Genomic DNA, 19,005 nt, shown 5'->3' on the forward strand with positions numbered 1-19,005 from the left:
TGGCATGCTAATATTTGAAATTGGACCATTTCAAATAGTTAGAATGATTGATGATTTGTAAATGGTGAGTTGAATGTTATGTATGTTACATGGCTTGGTGGTTAATTTGGTTAGTTCATGTCAAACTTAGTAAATTTTTAGTGCTTAAATGGAATATTGTGTATATGAATTAGTGATGAAAATGTTTTGAACATGGATAATAGATTGGAAAAGTAAATACCCTTAAATGGTAAATGATTGGATGTCATAATCTTGAATAGTTGATTTAAATACTTATGTACTTGAATTGGTTGTCATCGGTATGGTTTAATGACTTATTCTTGTATAATGTTGATTGAATACTTAGAAAAATGGTTTGCAAATCATTGGATTAGGTACCAAATGTGTATTTTGTTAAAAACAGGGGCAAAGTTGCGACCTCAAGCTTCTGACGTCGCAGCGTCACCATCTTAGAGAGTAACGTCGGGACAAGCATATTCATGTCTTTGCAACGTGATATATTGAGATGACCACATCGCGAAGAGGATAGGAAAAAGTCGCCAGGTCGATCCAAGAATTTTTAAAACTTTACAATTTGGTCATATTTCGAGTGTGGACTAGTATAAGAGTATTCTTAAGCCAGTGTAAGTTTCAAAATTAGTTATATATCTTACCATATGTCTATCTTGCTTGTATTTAAGTGTATAATGATATGAATTGAATATTTATAAGTTCGTTGAGGCTCCAGTACCTACTGTAGCATTCTATAGCTCAGACCCAATGGTTGGGTCAGGTCAAGGGAGTTACAAACTCTTTCACAAATTCCAATAATGGTAAAAAAAATACAGCATTATAACCATTCGGTCCTAGTGCCATTTCTGCCCCAAACTAAAAAATAGCCTCATACACCTCATTATTAGATACACCACTTGTGAAAACAACATTCATGTTCCCATCAACCAATTTTGGCACCACATCAGTAATTTGTCCCGCAAATCCTGCAAACACATGTCAAAACCCTTGTAAGTTCGAATGAACCTAGTGAGTTTCTTTATAGCATTACTCAAAAACACATCGTACGACAATATACGAAAATACCATCTCTCAATTCCTAACTTCTTCTATCCCGTCAATTTATAAGCATATAGACACAAGCATATGATCACATAAACATAATAACGTGGAGAACAACAAACTTAGACATGAATTTCAACAACCATTCTATGCATACCAACACACATACGAACACTCAATTGCCTACTTAACCTTGTGCACACATAGCATTCTTAAGCTACAGAAATCATACATCATCATGGGACTCATCCTAGATTCAATACAGATTCATGCAGCATCCTAGATAACTAGTATAGAAAACTCACCTAATGTTTCTTTGCATCCTCAGCTTAGTTTTTGAATGTTAAAGCTTCCATTCTCTTGGCAACTAAGCATGATAAGTTTCTAAATGTCAAAGCTTCCATTCTCTTGGCAACTAAGCATGATAACAATAATCATGAGTTAAACTCAATATTTCCAACTTAAAACTCTGTTTTCCAGAAACATGTAGAACCCTTAAAAAGGTTCTGAAAATTCCTAACTTAATTTTCTTAATCTTACGTACATCGAAGGGCTTAGAACCTTACCAGCTCACTGGATTCTCTACTTTTCCGACTCAAACCTTATGATTGTCGCTCCATTTTGAGCTTCTCATAACTATCTCTTCACCGGAGCAACTAAAAGGACGAAAAAAAAGAGAAAAATAAATAGAATGGAGAAGAATTCACCCTGAGAATTCACTTCTCAACTATTTATAGCCCATTCACGCACGATCTTCAACCTTGTAAACTGGCTTTTCTAAAAAATGTTAAAGGTCTCTGTACTCTTTTGAAATTTAAAATTAGTTTAAGAGGTAAAAAAACCCTTAGTAAAATATTTTAAAAAATAAATTAAGCCTTTATCAAAAGTGCACCTTATTGAGTCCAAAATTACAAAAAAAAAAACCAATTATGTCCTTCCATTAACGAAGACGGTTAAAAGTGTTTACGTGACAGCACTAGGAGATGACACGTGGCAAGATGATGATGTGGCATGCCCATCAGCAAAACAATTTCAATTTTTAAAATAATTTTATTAAAAATAAAAAAATAATTTAAAAAATTATCTAAGAATTTACCAAAACTTATAAGAAGTTACCAAAATATTTAAGGAGTTACCAAAACTTCTAACCTTTTACCGAAATTCCTTAAAAGTTAATAGAATTTTGTAAGCTTTTACCAAAATTTCTTAAAATTTAATAAAATTTGTAAGCTTTTACCAAAATTATATTTTTAATGATTTACCCAAATTTCTAACTATTTACCAATATTTTGAAACTTTACCAATATATCTAACGATTTATCAAATTTTTAAGGATTTACCAATATTTTTGAGACTTTACTAATTAATCTAACCACTTGTTGAATTTTTTAGGATTTACCATGATATCTAAGACTTTACCAAATTATCAAAGGATTTGCCAAAATTGTTAAAGCTTTACCAAAAATTAACAAAAGCTTTTACCAAAATATTTGAGGATTTATCAATATTTCTAATGATTGATCAAAATTTCTAAGGATTTCATTTGTATCTCGTACTCGATTGACACATCTAAGCCTTTACCAAAATTTTTGAGACTTTACCAACATTTCTAACAATTTACCAAAATTTCTAAGGTTTTACTAAAATATCGAGGATTTACTAATATTCCCAAGCCCTTATCAAAATTTCTGAGACTTTACTAATATATCTAACAATTTACCAATATTTCTGAAACTTTAAGTGTCCCATACTCATCAACGCATCTAAGCCTTTACCAATATTTTGAGACTTCAACAATATATCTAATGATTTACCAATATTTTAAGCATTTATCAAAATATCTAACGATTTACCAAAATCTCTAAGAATTTATCAAAATATCTAAGGATTTACCAATATTTCTAAGCATTTACCAAAATTTCTTAAAAGTAACAAAATTTGTAAGTCTTTGCCAAAATTTATATCACTACCAATATTTATAACAATTTGTCAAATTATTAAAGAATTTATCAAAATTTTAAAGATTTGCCAAAATATTTGAGGAGTTAACAATATTTCTAAGCTTTGACCGAATTTATCAAAAATAACAAATTTGTAAGACTTACCAATATTTATAGCAAATTGCTAAATTATCTAAGGATTTACCAAATTGTTAAATATTTATAAAAAAACTAAGAAAATTTTTAATCTTTCTCCAAAATTTCTAAGGATTTATCAAAATGTCTAAGTATTAACCAATATTTCTAAGGATTTACCTAAATATCCAAGTATTATCGAATACCAAAGAGTTTACCAATATTTCTAAGTATTTATCAAAATATCTAAGACTTTACCAATGTTTACCAAAATATCTAAGGATTTATCAATATTTCTAATTATATCCCATCCCTTGATCAACACGTTTAAACTTTTACCAAAATTTCTAAAACTTATCCAATGTTTCCAAGTGTTTAGCAAAATTTCTTAAAAATTACAAAATTTGTAAGCCTTTACCAAAATTTCTAGGAATTACATTTGTATCCTATCTCATACTCGATCAACGATCTAGGTTTTACCAAAATTTTAGAGACTTCACCAATATTTATAGTGATTTACCATAATGTTTAAAGACTATAAGGGTTTACTAAAATATCTAACAATTTACCGATATTTTTAATGATTTATCAAAATTTCTAAAGATATCCTAAAATTTTAATATTTTCATTTGTATCAATATTTAAACTTTTAAATATTTAAAAATTTTAACAAAACATCTAATAATTTACCAATATTTGTAATGATTTACCAAAATCTTTTCAAGCTTTACTAATATTTCCAACGATTTAATAGTATATATAAAAATTAACTATTTACTGATATTTATAAAAATTTATCGAAATATTTAAAAGTTTACCAGGATTATTAAATATATAATGATTTAGCAAAATTTAAAAAAGAAACCTTTAAAAATATTAATTTTAGTTTTTTTTCCAGGGAAAACCTATATTAAGTTGGTATAAGCTTTCCCTGACCTTTTTCTAGTGAAGCCGACCGATTTATTAACCCTAACTTTTTGTTCACTTTTTTGATTAGTCTTTTCTCCTCCTCCTATTATCATCATCTTTCCCCTACCATCGTCCCTCTTCTCTCTCTCGTCTCTGCAAATCAGTGTTTTTTCTCTTCTCTTCTCATCTCAGTTCTCGCCCACCGCCTGTCCGCTGGTTTTTGCTGGATCTGACGCGTATCCCGTGTCGGAATCCCTGTCGACACAGGTACTTCACCCCAAATTGCCGAGTCGGGGTAACGAAGGTTTGAGACCGCTTCATAAAAAAAAAAAAACAGACTCTGCCTTTGGTTTTATATTGTGGGTAAAGTTATAGAAAGTCTTCCTTCTTCTAGTTCGTTCTCTTCTTTTCTACATTTTAGTTTGTGTGGGAAGTTCTAATCACTGTATCTTTTATATTCTATTGCAGCAGTGCTGTTTGATTGTTTCTGTTTTCTTTTATTTCGATGGAACAAAAAGATTCTCCAACTTTAGTTGACAAAAGCTTTCCTCTTTTCTCTAAACCCCGTAGAGCCAAACCAAGTGAAGCCCCTAAGCCCTCCCAAAACCCTATTCCCCAAACTCCCCAATTGGAAAAATTTTCCTCCTCGTCCGCCGCTGCTGATGCCACCTCAATTTCTGCTTTCTCCGACCTGGGCCTAGCCGAATGGGCCATCCAAACATGCAAAGAACTCGGAATGCGAAAACCAACGCCGGTTCAAACCCACTGCATACCTAAAATACTTGCTGGTTGTGACGTGTTGGGGATAGCTCAGACGGGAAGTGGCAAAACAGCGGCGTTTGCTCTACCAATATTGAACCGTTTAGCGGAGGATCCTTATGGGGTTTTTGCGCTGGTGATTACTCCGACGAGGGAGCTTGCTTTTCAGTTGGCAGAGCAGTTTAGAGCATTGGGGTCTTGTTTGCATTTGAGGTGTTCGGTGGTGGTGGGTGGAATGGATATGATTACGCAGGCGAAAGCCTTGGTTTCAAGGCCGCATGTGGTTGTGGCCACACCTGGAAGAGTCAAAGTTTTGCTTGAAGAGAATCCTGATATTCCTAAAGTCTTTCAAGGAACTAAGGTAAATCCCTCATATTCTTCTTCATTGTTAGTTTTCATGATTGACGAAAAACGGATTTTGATGAAAATTGTTTTCTAGTGTATGATTATGCAGTAGATTATTTGAAAAGTGAAACTGACAAATTTAGAATGCGACTTCGATTGATTTAATTTTTGGATAATAAAATTTAATTATCTAATAATTTGGCAAAATGGGGATAAGTGGCTGGTGAGTGGTGTCCTGATTTGCTTTAAATTGAGTAAATGACTATGGAATTTGTGTTTCGTTGGGTAAAATTGGGAATGATGGATAAAACATTTGAACTAATAGCTTATGTGTTTGTTTCTGTTTTGCAAGCTCATCACTTGGTGGATGAATTGTTGAAATCTGGGACAAATTAGGATCATTTTGTTGCATTTGTATAATTTGATATAAATTGTTTTGAACAAATTGCTAGTCAAGAATCTTCAAAAAGATGCCGGGGCATATGACAGGGACCAAAGGATGGAGAAGGTTGTCTCATCTGATATTATGTGATTTTGGGATTAAGTTTAAATGGTTCTGTATTCATTGCTTATTAATAGATGACGGGTAGATTTATATATCTTCAGAACTGGAATGGGATGGAGAAGGACGTCTCATCTAATATTATGTAATTTTAGGATCGAGTCTAACTGATTCTGTATTCATTGCTTATTATTAAATAACGAGAAGATTTGTATATCTTCAGAATGGAATTTATTCTGTCAGAAAATAGGATGAACTTTTTAGAGTAAGATTGTTGAAAGTTAACAATTGGAACATGATATTTCTAACTATCCTTGACAGCCATCCATGGGTCAGGAAAGCAGGACATCAGCATGTTGAGATTCTCTTCTGATCACTGACCTCTTTAAACCTTGCATGCTAAATAAATAAATAGGCTTGTTTTGAAATTGTTCCTCATTTACATATTCTTTCTGTTGTTATTATTTTGTTTTTAGTTTTTAGTTTTGGACGAAGCAGATCGAGTTTTGGATGTTGGCTTTGAGGAGGAACTAAGAGTGATTTTCCAATGCTTGCCAAAAACTCGACAAACTTTGTTATTTTCTGCAACAATGACCAGTAACCTGCAAACACTGTTAGAGCTTTCTGCCAACAAGGCCTACTTCTATGAGGCTTATGAAGGCTTCAGGACAGTTGAAACACTTAAGCAGCAGTATGTTTTCATCCCAAAGACTGTGAAGGATGCTTATCTTGTTCACATTTTGTCTAAAATGGAAGATATGAATATCCGCTCAGCCATGATATTCGCCTCAAGATGCAGGTATTAAACCTTTGAGTCAATTGGTTCTTTTTCTTTTTTATGATCAGTATGTTATAATGGGAAAAAACTGAACATGCAATAAATCCAAGTTTTTGTATGATTACAAATGTTTCTGTGGTAGGCACTCAATTTCTTAAAGGACCTATTGGACATTGCATGTATTTGCAAATTATGATACTATCCCTCATCTAGTTATCCATCTTATCCTTTTATTTTAACTTCAAATAAAGTTGGGTAAAATATAGCAAAGCTGTCCTATCAGTGCTTGTGCTGGCATAGTGCAAAGCTGTATTCTATCTTAGTAGGTTATAGGGATTAACTAGTTGAAAAGCCTTTGCCTTGTGTTTTTCTTACTCTCGTATCTTAGCTGTCTCCCTATCTCTGGTAATCTTTTGCTTCTAGGATTATTAGTTATCTTTAAGGTTTTAGGGTTAAAACTTTATTTGAAAGAAAACCTAGTATAAATCCAGGGCTATTAGTTATCTTGTAAGAAAACCTTTATTTATAAGGTTTAAATCTAGTGCTAGGATTTAAATTTTATTTGTAAGAAACCCTAGTATAAATAAGCTGTAAAATATTTGCAGTCACATTATTATTTTCTTTCAAGTAATAGACAGAAACTGGAGGTTTTGATGAAACCTTATATTTTTCTAGAGTTCCAACATCTATCTTGCTTTCCAGCTTTAATTCTATTGATTTACTGCTGTTTTCTCCCTAAACCACTCATTATTTTCCTGGCAAGTTCAGTATGGTAGTTTTCTTCTCTTGTTAAAAATAAACACGTATTTCTTCGTACAGTTCTATTCTGACATTTACTTCTTATTCTTGAAAATTTGGAACAGAGATTGTCATCTTTTAAGTTTATTATTAGAAGAACTTGAAGTGGAAGCTGCAGCTCTGCATTCATTAAAATCACAGGCACTAAGGCTTTCAGCAGTGCAGCATTTTAAATCTGGAAGAGTTTCTATACTGCTGGCTACTGATGTTGCTAGTCGTGGTTTAGACATTCCTACTGTTGATCTTGTCATTAATTATGACCTTCCAAGGTTCTATTAATTAAGAAATTTCTTAGTTCTTTAGTTTCTTTATAGTTTGTTTGGGCACTAAAATTTAGCTTCCACCTGTTGCAGGTATCCTAGGGATTATGTTCATCGTGTGGGACGAACTGCAAGGGCTGGTAGAGGAGGATTGGCTGTGAGCTTTGTTACTGAGGTGAGTATGAAGTGGTTGTTGACATTGAATATGGTTTTTGAGGGTTGCTGGACCATGAAGACCAGTGTAGAAAGGCTTTCCTATAAATCTTGAAGAATACAAATTTTAGAAATGAGACTTATCTAGTGACTTGTTTCTTACATCCTTCCCTGCCAGGAATTTGTTGTTTGCCTTCAAAATTGTAAAGACTTTAGATTTTTGACATTTACAATATACTAAGGGGATAGCATATACTCCATTATATTTTATGCCTTAAATAGAGTTGTCATCTGTAAAACAATGCATAGCTGATATTCTGCACATGTTTCCTGTAATATGTGCTTTATACGTGGTCGATTTCTATATAACATAATACTTTTCGGTAGATAAGGAAGCAACTTCAATCAATTTGGATCTGAGCCTTGTCAACAAATAAAGCCTTTTCTCCCCTCTCGTTTCAGATTAGAATCTTATTGATAAAAAAGGTGTTGTCACCTTCTGTTTTCTCTATTACCCTCAATGCCAAGATTTGTGTGGGTTATAATGTTTTTATGTATGTTATGGGTAGTCTCCTCTTTTCCTGATCTAATGAAGAGGCTTTTTTCGTACAAAGATTCTAGTCCATTTGCCCGAGTTGCTTATTAGAGTAATGTGATTTGCAGAATGATGTGGATCTTGTTCATGAAATAGAAGCGGAACTTGGAAAACAATTGGAAAAATTTGAATGCAAAGAGAATGAAGTCCTGTCTGACTTCACAAAGGTATGATATGTTAGATTATTCTTTTTTTGGTAGTTTTTCTATTTAAATTCATGAGCCATTTCATTTAGACTACTGTCACAACTCAACCTTCTCAGTATTGGCAGTGTGTGAATTGCTTATGCAATCCCATCTAATGCTCTACTGCATTATACTAAGAGGAATAAAAGAAAACATGCTATTTAGGCATGTACCAGATACGTGATGTTCAGGGAGAACTGCAAATGTAGCGCATATAATCGGTACTTGAAGCACTGATTGATTACTAGTGCTGTTTTAAGGCTTTTGGCATTTCAAAAGAGTTGGTTTTCAACATAATAGTTTATGATATTTATCCGAATTAACAACACTAGTATTAGCATCTTATGCAAGTTGGTTTGGATTGGCAGGTATTGAAGGCTAAACGTGTTGCCACGATGAAAATGATGGACGATGGGTTTGAGGAGAAAGTGAAAGAACGTAAAAAGCAGAAACTCAAGACACTAGCAGAGAAAGGATTATTGAAGAAAAGGAGTAAGAAGAGAAAGCGTGAAAAGGCTAGTGCTAAACCTAGTGATAAGTGATACAAAGTTTATTTAGCATCTGAACCTTACCAACTCCACTGCAACAATGTAAGCTCCATTTTTGTCCCAGGGAGCAATTTTGCTTATGTTTTTTTTTTTTTTAATATTAATCTCATTATAGTTTTTTTATCACAGCTGCTCTTTTTGCTACAATATCTATAACTATTCATAGTCCTTCCTCAACTATTAAATAGGAGGATAATGCGCTTAAGCGCATTCGAATTCAAGTCCTCTTGTAATCTTGCAATCGGCTGCTTCATGTTGTAACAATGCCAATGTGATAAGGCTAGTGCTTTTGTTTTTGTATTTCTTTAGAATAGTTGTTTGTCAAATGATGATTCTGAGCCTGACTGGAAATTATTTTTAATCATTCTCTTATTTATTACATAAATTATAGAAAGTAACATAAAGAAAATGATTATGAAATTTCATCCCAGAAAAGTTGTAATCCTTGCCTTGGGTTGAAGTTGGATGAATCCACTGCCATTCTTCCTGCAACATATTGATGATGTAATTGTTTAATTGCACTCCTTTATTTATTGGTTTTCAATAATACTTATTTTAGAAATGATAGGTTTTTCATGAGATTAGCCTCCAATCTGAATTTTTTTTAATCTTTAATTATTATAACATTTTTGTATTCAAGCTTGATATTTTCATTGAATTTCGATATAAATGATCATAGAAGTTAAATTTGTTTCGTGAAATGTTGGCATTTAACAATTTAGGAGCTACTAATGTGGTCAACAGAGTGATTCCACTGGTGTTTCTCAAATAGTACATATGTACTTGGGGGAATGGCAATACATGTTTTATTAGCACAATTTTTTAAGAGCAACAATCCCAATGAGCATATCCTTTTATCACATTATCAATTAAAATTTTTAAACTGCGGCTCATGATGGTCAGTAGATCAGGTCCTCCCACGTGACTAATTTATGATTATTATTATTGTAAGGGTTTAATTTCTTAATAGTATCATGGATTAATTTGGGAGTTATCATTTTAGCCTCTATATTATTATTATGAACTAAATAAGTTTAAATCGCAATAAAATTAACATTTATATAAAAATGTTGTGAAAATTATTCTTTCCAATTGCAGTTCAATTTCATATGAAAGATTTCATTTACGAACAATAAAAAATCAAAAAAATTAGTTCTATTAAATAATAAATTATAGTTTTTAAATAAAAAATACTATCTGTATGTCAAATTGACATCATTTGATTTTTTTTAATAGTGAATTCATTTAATAATGGATGAACTAATTTGATCAAGTCCCTATACTATGGAGGCCTCCCAGGTACATTCCTCAACAAAAAGAAGTTCAAGTCACAACTGTCAAGTTTAAGGGTTAATTTGGATAAGAAGAAAGTTTAGGCGGAAATAATTTACTTAGATTAATTAATGACATCATAAAAGTAGAGGATTGAATTATGCCAAAAATTAAAATATATAGATTAAATTGCAAGTTTCAGTATAGTATAAGAGCCAATATTAAAATTTAACCGTTGTCTTAACCTCCAAAAGAAATGGGAAGCCATGTGTCAACTACCAAAATTAACATTTAAATTATATATAATTACGTAATATTTTAATCGAAAAATTAACGATATTTTTATTTAGACTAATTAATATTATTATAAAATATAAAAATAAATTATATTAAAATGAAGGTATAAAAATTAAATATTAAATTTAAAAATTGAATTTCTTTTGGTATTTCCATTATTAAAAATTAAAATTTAATTGTTTTTCTATAATGTTTTAAACAAAACACCGACCATTTTACCAATAAAGGCCCATTTCCTACTTTATTTACGGAAATTGGCTACTTTTTTCATTACTTACTGGAATGGGTCGAAAACACTAAAAAGCGTCCACGTAGGAGCGTTTTAAGAGAAAATTCCATTAAAACGCGTCCCTGAAGAAGCGATTTTGCCATGTCAGCAAAAAAGGCGCTAACGTGGACATGCTTTGTTGACATGGCAAAACGCTCCCTCAAGGGTGCGTTTTAGCCCATGTTTTTCTAAGGCTAGGGCTATTTGCATGTTTAGTGCCTAGGGCTTATGAGTTTAGGGTTTTAGGGTTAGTATTTTGTTAAAATAATTTAGGGTTTTATTTGTTTAGAGTTTAAAAATTTTAAAAAATAAATCAAGGTTTAGATTTTTTTAAAAATTAATTAAATTAGGTTTTAGGGGTTTTAAATAAATTAAATTAGGGTTTAGGATTTTTAAAAAAAATTAATTAAATTAGGGTTTATGTTTTAAAAAAATAATTTTGTGTTTAGCTTTCAGGATTTTTGTAAAAGGGTTTAGGTTTAGGGTTTAAAAAAAATTATATTGACAAGAAGGATTTTGTTTTTTTTTCTACAGTAGTTTCAGAAAAATTAATTTTGAGAAGACGGTTCTAAAAAGATGATGTCAAAAACGATTCAAGCAGGATGCACTATCAGCAAAATTACTGAAAAATGCTCCCACGTGGACGCTCTTTTTCTACAGTAGTTCCTGAAAAAATAATTTTTAGAAGACGGTTCTTAAAAAATAGTGCCAAAAACACTTCAAGCAGAATGCATTGTCAGCAAAATTACTGTAAAAAGCTCCCACGTGGACGCTCTTTATCTACAGTAGTTCCTAGAAAAATAAATTTGAGAAGATGGTTCTGAAAAAATAGTGTAAAAAACGCTTCAAGCAAGATGCACTGTCAGCAAAATTACTGAAAAAAGCTCCCACGTGGATGCTCTTTTTCTACAGTAGTTCCTGCTTGGCCTTAGGCTATAAATGAGTCAAATTTCATTCTCATGTTGCATAAGTTACATCAAGAAAAATTAGAGAGGCTAAGCAGAATAGAAATTGAAGATGAGTGAACATATTAGTGATGTTATTTACTATAATGGTGAGGTCCGTGACACCAAGAACAGCGTTATTTTTTTATTGGAAAACACAGTGCAACTGGTTTTTAACCAGAACATAGATTTGATATAACTTCGTAAAAAACTTAGGTGCAAAATCTTCGAAATGGCGCCAATGAGAGTTTCATCTATTAAGTATTGATTTTGTGCTTCGGTTAATCCTGTGACATATGACTCATTTGATATCAAAGGTGGTCGTAGCTTGGAGGCGATGGTACAGACTCATCTCACTAGTGGATCGCCCTATCTTGAGTTATATGTACAATTTTTATCGCCAAATGAAGCATTTGTGACTTCAATATCTACTCTGTTCGAGAGGAATACACGACCCCTGCCCGACACTCCGTTAGTGGGAGGCAGAACATGGAAGCGCTCGCGTTTAGTAGTAGTATGGAATACACAACTCCTGCACGACACTCGGTTAGTGGATAGGATATGCACCTCGGTAGGTCGATGGTCGATGCTAGAAATACGTACTAGGAAAAGACATCAACTTTTAGTGGTTGACAATCCACATTTGATTGGGGACGTTACGAAACGTTCACAAGAAGGGATGATGTACTCCTTACGACATCCACCGGTGAGGGGACCTCGTGCGTTGCAGATGATGGTGGGTTGGATGATGAGTTCGATATGGATCCACCTCGAGAGCCTAGTCCCGATGGTGTAGAAGTTACATTATTTTCTAAACTAGAACTTGTTCCAACCGAACCTGAAGACAGTAAAGGGGGTTCAGATGATGATGATGATGATCCACGATTCACGACGTACTCGCCTCCAGTCCACATGCATAATGTTGACCTGTCGACAGATGATGTATTGGAGTTTCCAGATCTACCACACAGAAGGCGTGACCGTACAAGTTCGTTGTTGGATTCGGGTGAGTTGGAAGTTGGTAAGGAGTTTTCCAGTAAGGATAGTTTTCTTGGTGCATTGAAACAACATAACATCATGAACGGGGTTAACTACCACATGGTTAAATCCAAATCTGAGAAGTTTGAGGCCAAGTGTGCAGTGCAGTGCAAGACGGTTAGGAAAAAGACAGGTTTATGGGAGATAAAGAAGTACAAAGGTCCACATACCTGCATTGTCGGTATAGTATCACTGGGTGTTTAAGGTTTTTGAATAATACTGTTATTACTTAATGTTGCATTATTTAATGTACTTCATTGACAGGTGTTTCACAAGATTATCCCAAGATGGATTTAGATATGATAGCTAGATTAATACTATCGATGGTGAAGGTGGATCTCAGGACATCTTTGTCGGTCGTAATTGCCAATATTCGTAGCTAATTGAGGTACACGCCCTTTTACTGCAAGGCTTGGATAGCTAAGCAGAAGGTGTTGGAAAAAATGCATACTGGGTGGGACGCTTCATATAATGAGGTGTGGCAGTGGTGTTAGGTATTAGAGAGGTACATCTTAGGTTGCGTAACAGACCCTGAAACAGGATGGCGATGAGAGAATCCTTCCAATTGCATTTGCAATAATATCGGGAGAGTCAAGTGACGATTGAAATTTATTTTTTACTAGGTTGAGGAGCCATGTCTGCCTCCAACCTGATATCTGTGTTATATCAGATCGAGGCACTGGAATACTAATCACAATTAAGTGACAGAGAAGCCTATGGGATCACACACACCATCGCTATTGTCTAAGGCACGTTGTGTCCAACTACTACGGGCAATATCGATTTACCACTGAACGATGACAAGTGACCAACATGGGTATTTAATCTTTACTAATATAATTTTGTTTGTAATATTCAATTTATTTTGAATGGAAGACTGGTATGTAATTTTTTCTATCAACTTATATTGACACGGTATGAGATCAATAAAGACCGTTTTCATGAGATGTTGGCGATTTTGCGATCAGTTAACGATCAAGGCGCAGACTACCTCTATAACATACCTTTCGATTAGTGGACACAAGCATACGACGGTGGCCTACAATATAGTCATATGACCTCCAACCTGGCTGAATGCATAAATTCTATTATAAAAGGAATGCGTCATTTGCCGATAGCCTCGGTTGTGTGAGAGATATTTTTTCATTTGGCGGCACTATTTCCAAAACGAGTAGCGAGTTATAAAGGCCAAATACAGGGAGGCCATGTATGGTGCTGAAAGGTATTGCAAGAAATTAACAAGGCGAAGGCGCGGGCCAACACCATGTATATAGTGTGTCACGATCGTGACAACCTATGGTTTCGTGTGATGGAGTTCAATAGACCGAACCAAGGTATTACCGACGGACAATTTCGTGTACACCTGAGAAATAGGACTTGCGACTGTGGGATGTTTGACATACTTCATTATCCTTGCACTCATGCAGTTGCAACTTGTCAGAATCTCCGTTTGGATCCCATGAGCTATGTCGACGAAGTGTACAAAATAGAATACATGTACAACATGTGGAGACACGTATTCCCACCGGTTCTAAATGAATGTAAGTGGCTGTCTGTATCACTCACTCCATTTAAGTTGTTACCGGATAGAGAATTGTGTCGTAAACCAAAAAGGTCAACCTTACTCGAGTAGAATACGTGATAATATAGATATCTGGGAAAGAACGAACCAACAGAAGTTGTGCGGATGGTGTAGGAACCCAGGTCATACAATTTGAACATGTCCAAATCGAAATAGTTGATAATTGCTTAAATGAAACTATGTTGCATTATTTCTATTACCTTATTCAAAAGAGCTTCTATTTCATTATATAGGACAAAATATAAAAATAATTTACTATTAAAATATTCAAAACTTTTATTTTGTTAAATAAAAAAATATAAAAATAGTTTGTACAAATATATTTAAAAAATCAATGTATGTGCAGGTCAGAATCAGTGCCACATTGGGGTGGTCGACGGTTACGAGCTGGATTCCTTCTTGGTTCAGCTTTCGGTGAGGGTTGTGGTTGTTCTAGTTATGGGTGTTGGGAGGATGACCCACATTGACAGAAGAAATAATGCGGAGGTGTTCGCATCACCCACAACGGAGGTGTTTGAATCTCATAATGCGACGGGAATTAGAAATGAGATGATTTCCCCGAATGTGCCTCGTGCGATCCCTCCTGGGACGATGGCCTATATATTGTCAGTTGAGTTGGAGTCATCGGGAAAGGAGATGCACTAGGTCATGCATTCCAACCTGGTATAGGACTGGGAAAAGAAAACATATAAGGGTTAGGATACATATAAGGGATAGGATACGCACTGACATAATCTCAAGGGGCTGTGGTGTGGGCGTCATCGCTTGAGGTGTTGGGCCTGGTGATTGTGTGGGCGCTGTTGATGGGCCCGTCTCGTCATCCCTTCTCCTTGTATTTAAAGGGCCCCGTCGTTCCCTTTCAATACGGATTTGTCGACGTGTAATAGCCCAATTTTTAGTAGAGTCAGAAATAGTGATTTGGGACCACCAAATCTGATGAGTAAGCTCGTTAAATGTTTTCATTTAGTATTTACGAGTCAAATGTGATTTTAGAAAGATTTTTGAATTAGTAATTTGTGTTTTATAAGGATTTAATAGGTTAAATGGTTTAGAAAACGAGGTATCGAGACCTCAATTTTATAAATCGAGCCGTAAATATTTTTATAAATATTTATAGAGTGTCATTAAGGTGGTATTAAAGTTTCGTTAGAAAATTTTAACATTTTGGTAGTTAATTAATTAAAAAGGACTAAATTGAAAAAGGTGCAAAACTTGCTAATTAAAGAAATAGTGATTAAATGGCTTAAATGGTAAATAGAGAGGACTTAAGGAGTAATTTAGCTTAAGTTATTTGGTTGAGGCGGAATAAGGGTAGAAGAAATAACAAAATTAGTGTGAACTAAGGGTAAAATGGTAATTTAGTTGAAATTAAAAATAAAACAAATGACCAAATTGAATTCTAGACAATTCTTCTCCAATATTCAGCCAAAAATAGCCATAGAGGAGCTCCTAAATCTGGTTTTTCATAGTTTTACTTCAAGCGAGTTCAATTCTTTCCCTTCTCTTGAAATTTTTATGTTTTTGAGACTTTTACAATTAGGTCCAACTAATTATTTCATTAGTTTTTTATTTTATTGGTAATTTTGAAAGTTACCATTGATGAATACTGAATGTTTTTGTTAAAATAACATGGATTTAGAGCTTTAATTTTGTTAAATGATGATTTTATCAAGTGATTTAGATAGATATTGATTTTAAGACCAAATTGTGAAAAGTTAAATATTAGGGTTTGGTATTGAAATTATGAATATCAAGAGCTGTGTAATAGCCTACAATATTAAATTAAATTGTCAATTGAGAAAATTTAGCTCATTTGGTAGACGAATTAGTAAGGGACTAAATTGCAAAAGTTGTAAAAATTGGGATAATTGTGTAATTTCAAAAATTGAGGGTATTAATTATGAAGTGAATTGAAACTAAAACATACGCTAATGAATGGATAATTTTATATTTTAGATTAAGAGCCCGTAGATAATCGTAAAAAAAGAGAATTTAGCAGAATAGTCCCTGAACTACTACAAACTTTACAATTTAACCCAGGTAAGTTCTTATGGTTAAAATTCAATGTTTATATATTAAATTGATGAATGGTATTAGGTGTTTATTCATATCTATTGTAGAAAATAAAATTATTGTTAAAATTATGAAATTAAGTTGAATGGTCAAACGAATAGAACGTGGGATAGAGCACAATTGTTTTGTAGTGAAAGATAGCAAAGGAAGAATTGACAGAAAATTACCCAAGTAGACTGAGGTTCAACATTTGTTGCGAACTTTCGTGTTTAATTTTTGTTTAGCTCTCATGAGCTTCTATTTAACTCATATGAGTTTCCATTTAACCCTAATGGGTTTCCGTTCAGCACTGTTGAGCTTCTGTTTAATCCTTATGGGTTTTCGTGCAACCCTTATGGGTTCTGTTTAGCACTTATGTGCTTTTGTACAGCCTTCGAGCTTTTGAATACGATGTACTCATATCCGTAAGTCGTTCTCCGATTCAGTAATGATTGCTAAGTGAAATTATGAAATTAATATTGGAAACTTATTATTATTATTAGTATTGATATGAACTAAGTGCATTCACCGATTGAAGTTGTGATTGACAGGAAATGCACATTGAATGAATTTGTTTAAATTGATGTGTTATAGTAGGTTCGGTAAGATTTATATTTAAAGCCATCGAACTTACTAAGCTTCATTAAGCTTACTTAAGTTATTTAATGTCCTTGTAGATTAAAGTGAGGTCGGGAGATTGGATCAACACATCAAGCCACACTATCCAACTTGTTCTGGTATTTTTTGAAACACATATTATGATTTATATGGCATGTATAGGGTTGAATTGGTTTGTGTAAATGTTAAGAATTACATTTTGTTTATACTCTCAATCAACTTATGTATGGATGGTTTAATCATGTTTGAGATGTGTGTTTGGAATAGTTAGGTGTTGGATAACTCATAGGTACATAAGTGAATTGGTTAATGTGGTAAATTAGAATGTTAGGATATATGTGAAAATATAACAATATTAGAGCTAGGAATTGGTTGTTTTGAAGGCATTGTTATGGCCTATAGGTATGAAATTTGAGGTGTTTAGGTTGAAATCAAGAATGGGTGAGAAATGTGGCCTTAAAATGTCCTATTTTTGTCCACACGAGCAGAGACACGGGCTCGTGTCTCAGCCGTATATGACACACGGCCTAGCACATGGGCGTGTGGTATGGCCGTGTATCCCTTGCATCTTTAAAACTGAGAAACAGAATGCCCAGATTTTTGCACATGGCCTAGCACGCGAGTGTGTGGCTTGGCCGTGTGACCCAAGTTAGAGAGTTACACGGGCAGGGACACGACCGTGTGCCTCACATCGAATGCCCACGCGGCCTAAGACACGGGCGTGTCTCTTAGCCATGTGAGTCACATAGGCGTGTGTCCCCTGCACCTAAGAAATTTTTTTAAAATTTTGCAAAAAATTTTCTAAGTTTTTGGTTTAGTCCCGATTTATTTCTAATGTGTATTGTAGGCCTCGAGGGCTCATACAAAGGAAAATATGAGTTTATGATTGGTTTCTTATATGTATATGAAATGTTCGTATTTGATCTGAAAAGTCTGGTAATTCTCTGTAACTTTGTTCCGACGACAGATAAGGGTTAGGGGTGTTACACGATGCCTCTGCTCTTCCGAGAGAAAATATGGCTTGTCATGAATCCTAAACCATGGCATGTAATCCGACGCACACGCTAAACCATGGCATGTAATCCGACGCACACGCTAACTATGGAACGATGACTAGTTCGCGAGTAGGTATATGATTATACCGATTTTCCCAAATTTTGATATATTCCAAGAAAATACCGGTCAATGCATATTCGATTACTGTAAGTCAATTTTGTGCTCATCATCGAGCATCTCAGGTATCACAGGAATTGGTTGTCGAAATCCAAATTACCGCAACACTCTATCCATCTGGTGCATCTCGACAGTAGCATAGTTGATCAATGGGACCTTAACATGCTAAATATTCAAGTTTTGAAAGAATTCATTCGGAATTACTGTCTGAATTGTCGGATCCTCATATGGTGTCCATTGAAACTCTATGAACGTGATAAAAATATTAGTTATATACATAATACTAAATACTAAATACGAAAGGACTATGTTATGTATATATATTTCATTTAATACTTACATGCGCTTTTGACCGATGGTCTAATAGAAGCCGTATATCTTCAAGAGCGGTAGGTATTTTAACATAACTCACCGCATGGTTTCACCTATTTAAATAAATTTTTAGCGTAAAATGATATTTTAAATCTATGTAATAATTGTAAATTTTAATATAAATTTTACCTCGTTATAAGTGGGAATGTATATGGGTGGTTCACTCGAAGACGTAAAAATGGAAAGCGAAACTAAGCCCATGATTGTAGTAGTGATAGGCAACCTCCGATTTTGGCTTTATTTGGTTTCGCCGCCTCTCACATCTCCCGGTATAATATTGCCACCTCAGATGTAGAGGTTTCGTGACAAGTCCGGCATTAGATAACCATCAATGATCTCAAGGATGTATGCCCAAGCATATCGTATTCTTTCTACTTCAGTTAAATTATTTCTCGGCTCCGAAAATGTGTCTCATAACTAGCCCATCTC

The 19,005-nt window shown here is 33.9% G+C and overlaps 1 protein-coding gene across 9 annotated transcripts; it reads left to right on the top strand.

Moving 5' to 3' along the window:
* Positions 1-4,057: 4,057 nt before the first annotated feature.
* On the top strand, positions 4,058-9,321 carry LOC105790817 (DEAD-box ATP-dependent RNA helicase 36). Of its 9 annotated transcripts, none has more exons than XR_008198785.1 (8): positions 4,058-4,400; positions 4,506-5,157; positions 6,120-6,442; positions 7,285-7,488; positions 7,573-7,654; positions 8,296-8,394; positions 8,499-8,633; positions 8,781-8,864. XR_008198785.1 is itself a non-coding variant. In XM_052635018.1 (8 exons), the coding sequence occupies exons 2-7, from the start codon at positions 4,543-4,545 to the stop codon at positions 8,952-8,954; spliced, it is 1,497 nt and encodes a 498-aa protein (XP_052490978.1). In that variant the 5' UTR covers positions 4,059-4,400; positions 4,506-4,542; the 3' UTR covers positions 8,955-9,002; positions 9,090-9,321. The 9 variants fall into 9 exon arrangements, 8 of the variants coding, with proteins under 8 accessions (XP_052490978.1, XP_012474049.1, XP_012474050.1 ...); XM_052635018.1 differs by lacking the exon at positions 8,499-8,633 and adding an exon at positions 9,090-9,321 and having other exon boundaries at positions 4,059-4,400; positions 8,781-9,002; XM_012618595.2 differs by lacking the exon at positions 8,499-8,633 and having other exon boundaries at positions 4,059-4,400; positions 4,509-5,157; positions 8,781-9,321.
* The last annotated feature ends 9,684 nt before the right edge of the window (positions 9,322-19,005 follow it).

The sequence above is a fragment of the Gossypium raimondii genome, chromosome 8, assembly GCF_025698545.1.
Source record: "Gossypium raimondii isolate GPD5lz chromosome 8, ASM2569854v1, whole genome shotgun sequence".
NCBI lineage: Eukaryota > Viridiplantae > Streptophyta > Magnoliopsida > Malvales > Malvaceae > Gossypium > Gossypium raimondii.

Coding starts and splice junctions, on each gene's coding strand:
- LOC105790817 (XM_052635018.1), top strand. CDS start 4,543: ATGGAACAAAAAGATTCTCCAACTTTAGTTGACAAAAGCTTTCCTCTT. Junction 6,443..7,284: donor ATATTCGCCTCAAGATGCAG/GTATTAAACCTT, acceptor AATTTGGAACAG/AGATTGTCATCTTTTAAGTT. Junction 8,395..8,780: donor TCCTGTCTGACTTCACAAAG/GTATGATATGTT, acceptor TTGGATTGGCAG/GTATTGAAGGCTAAACGTGT.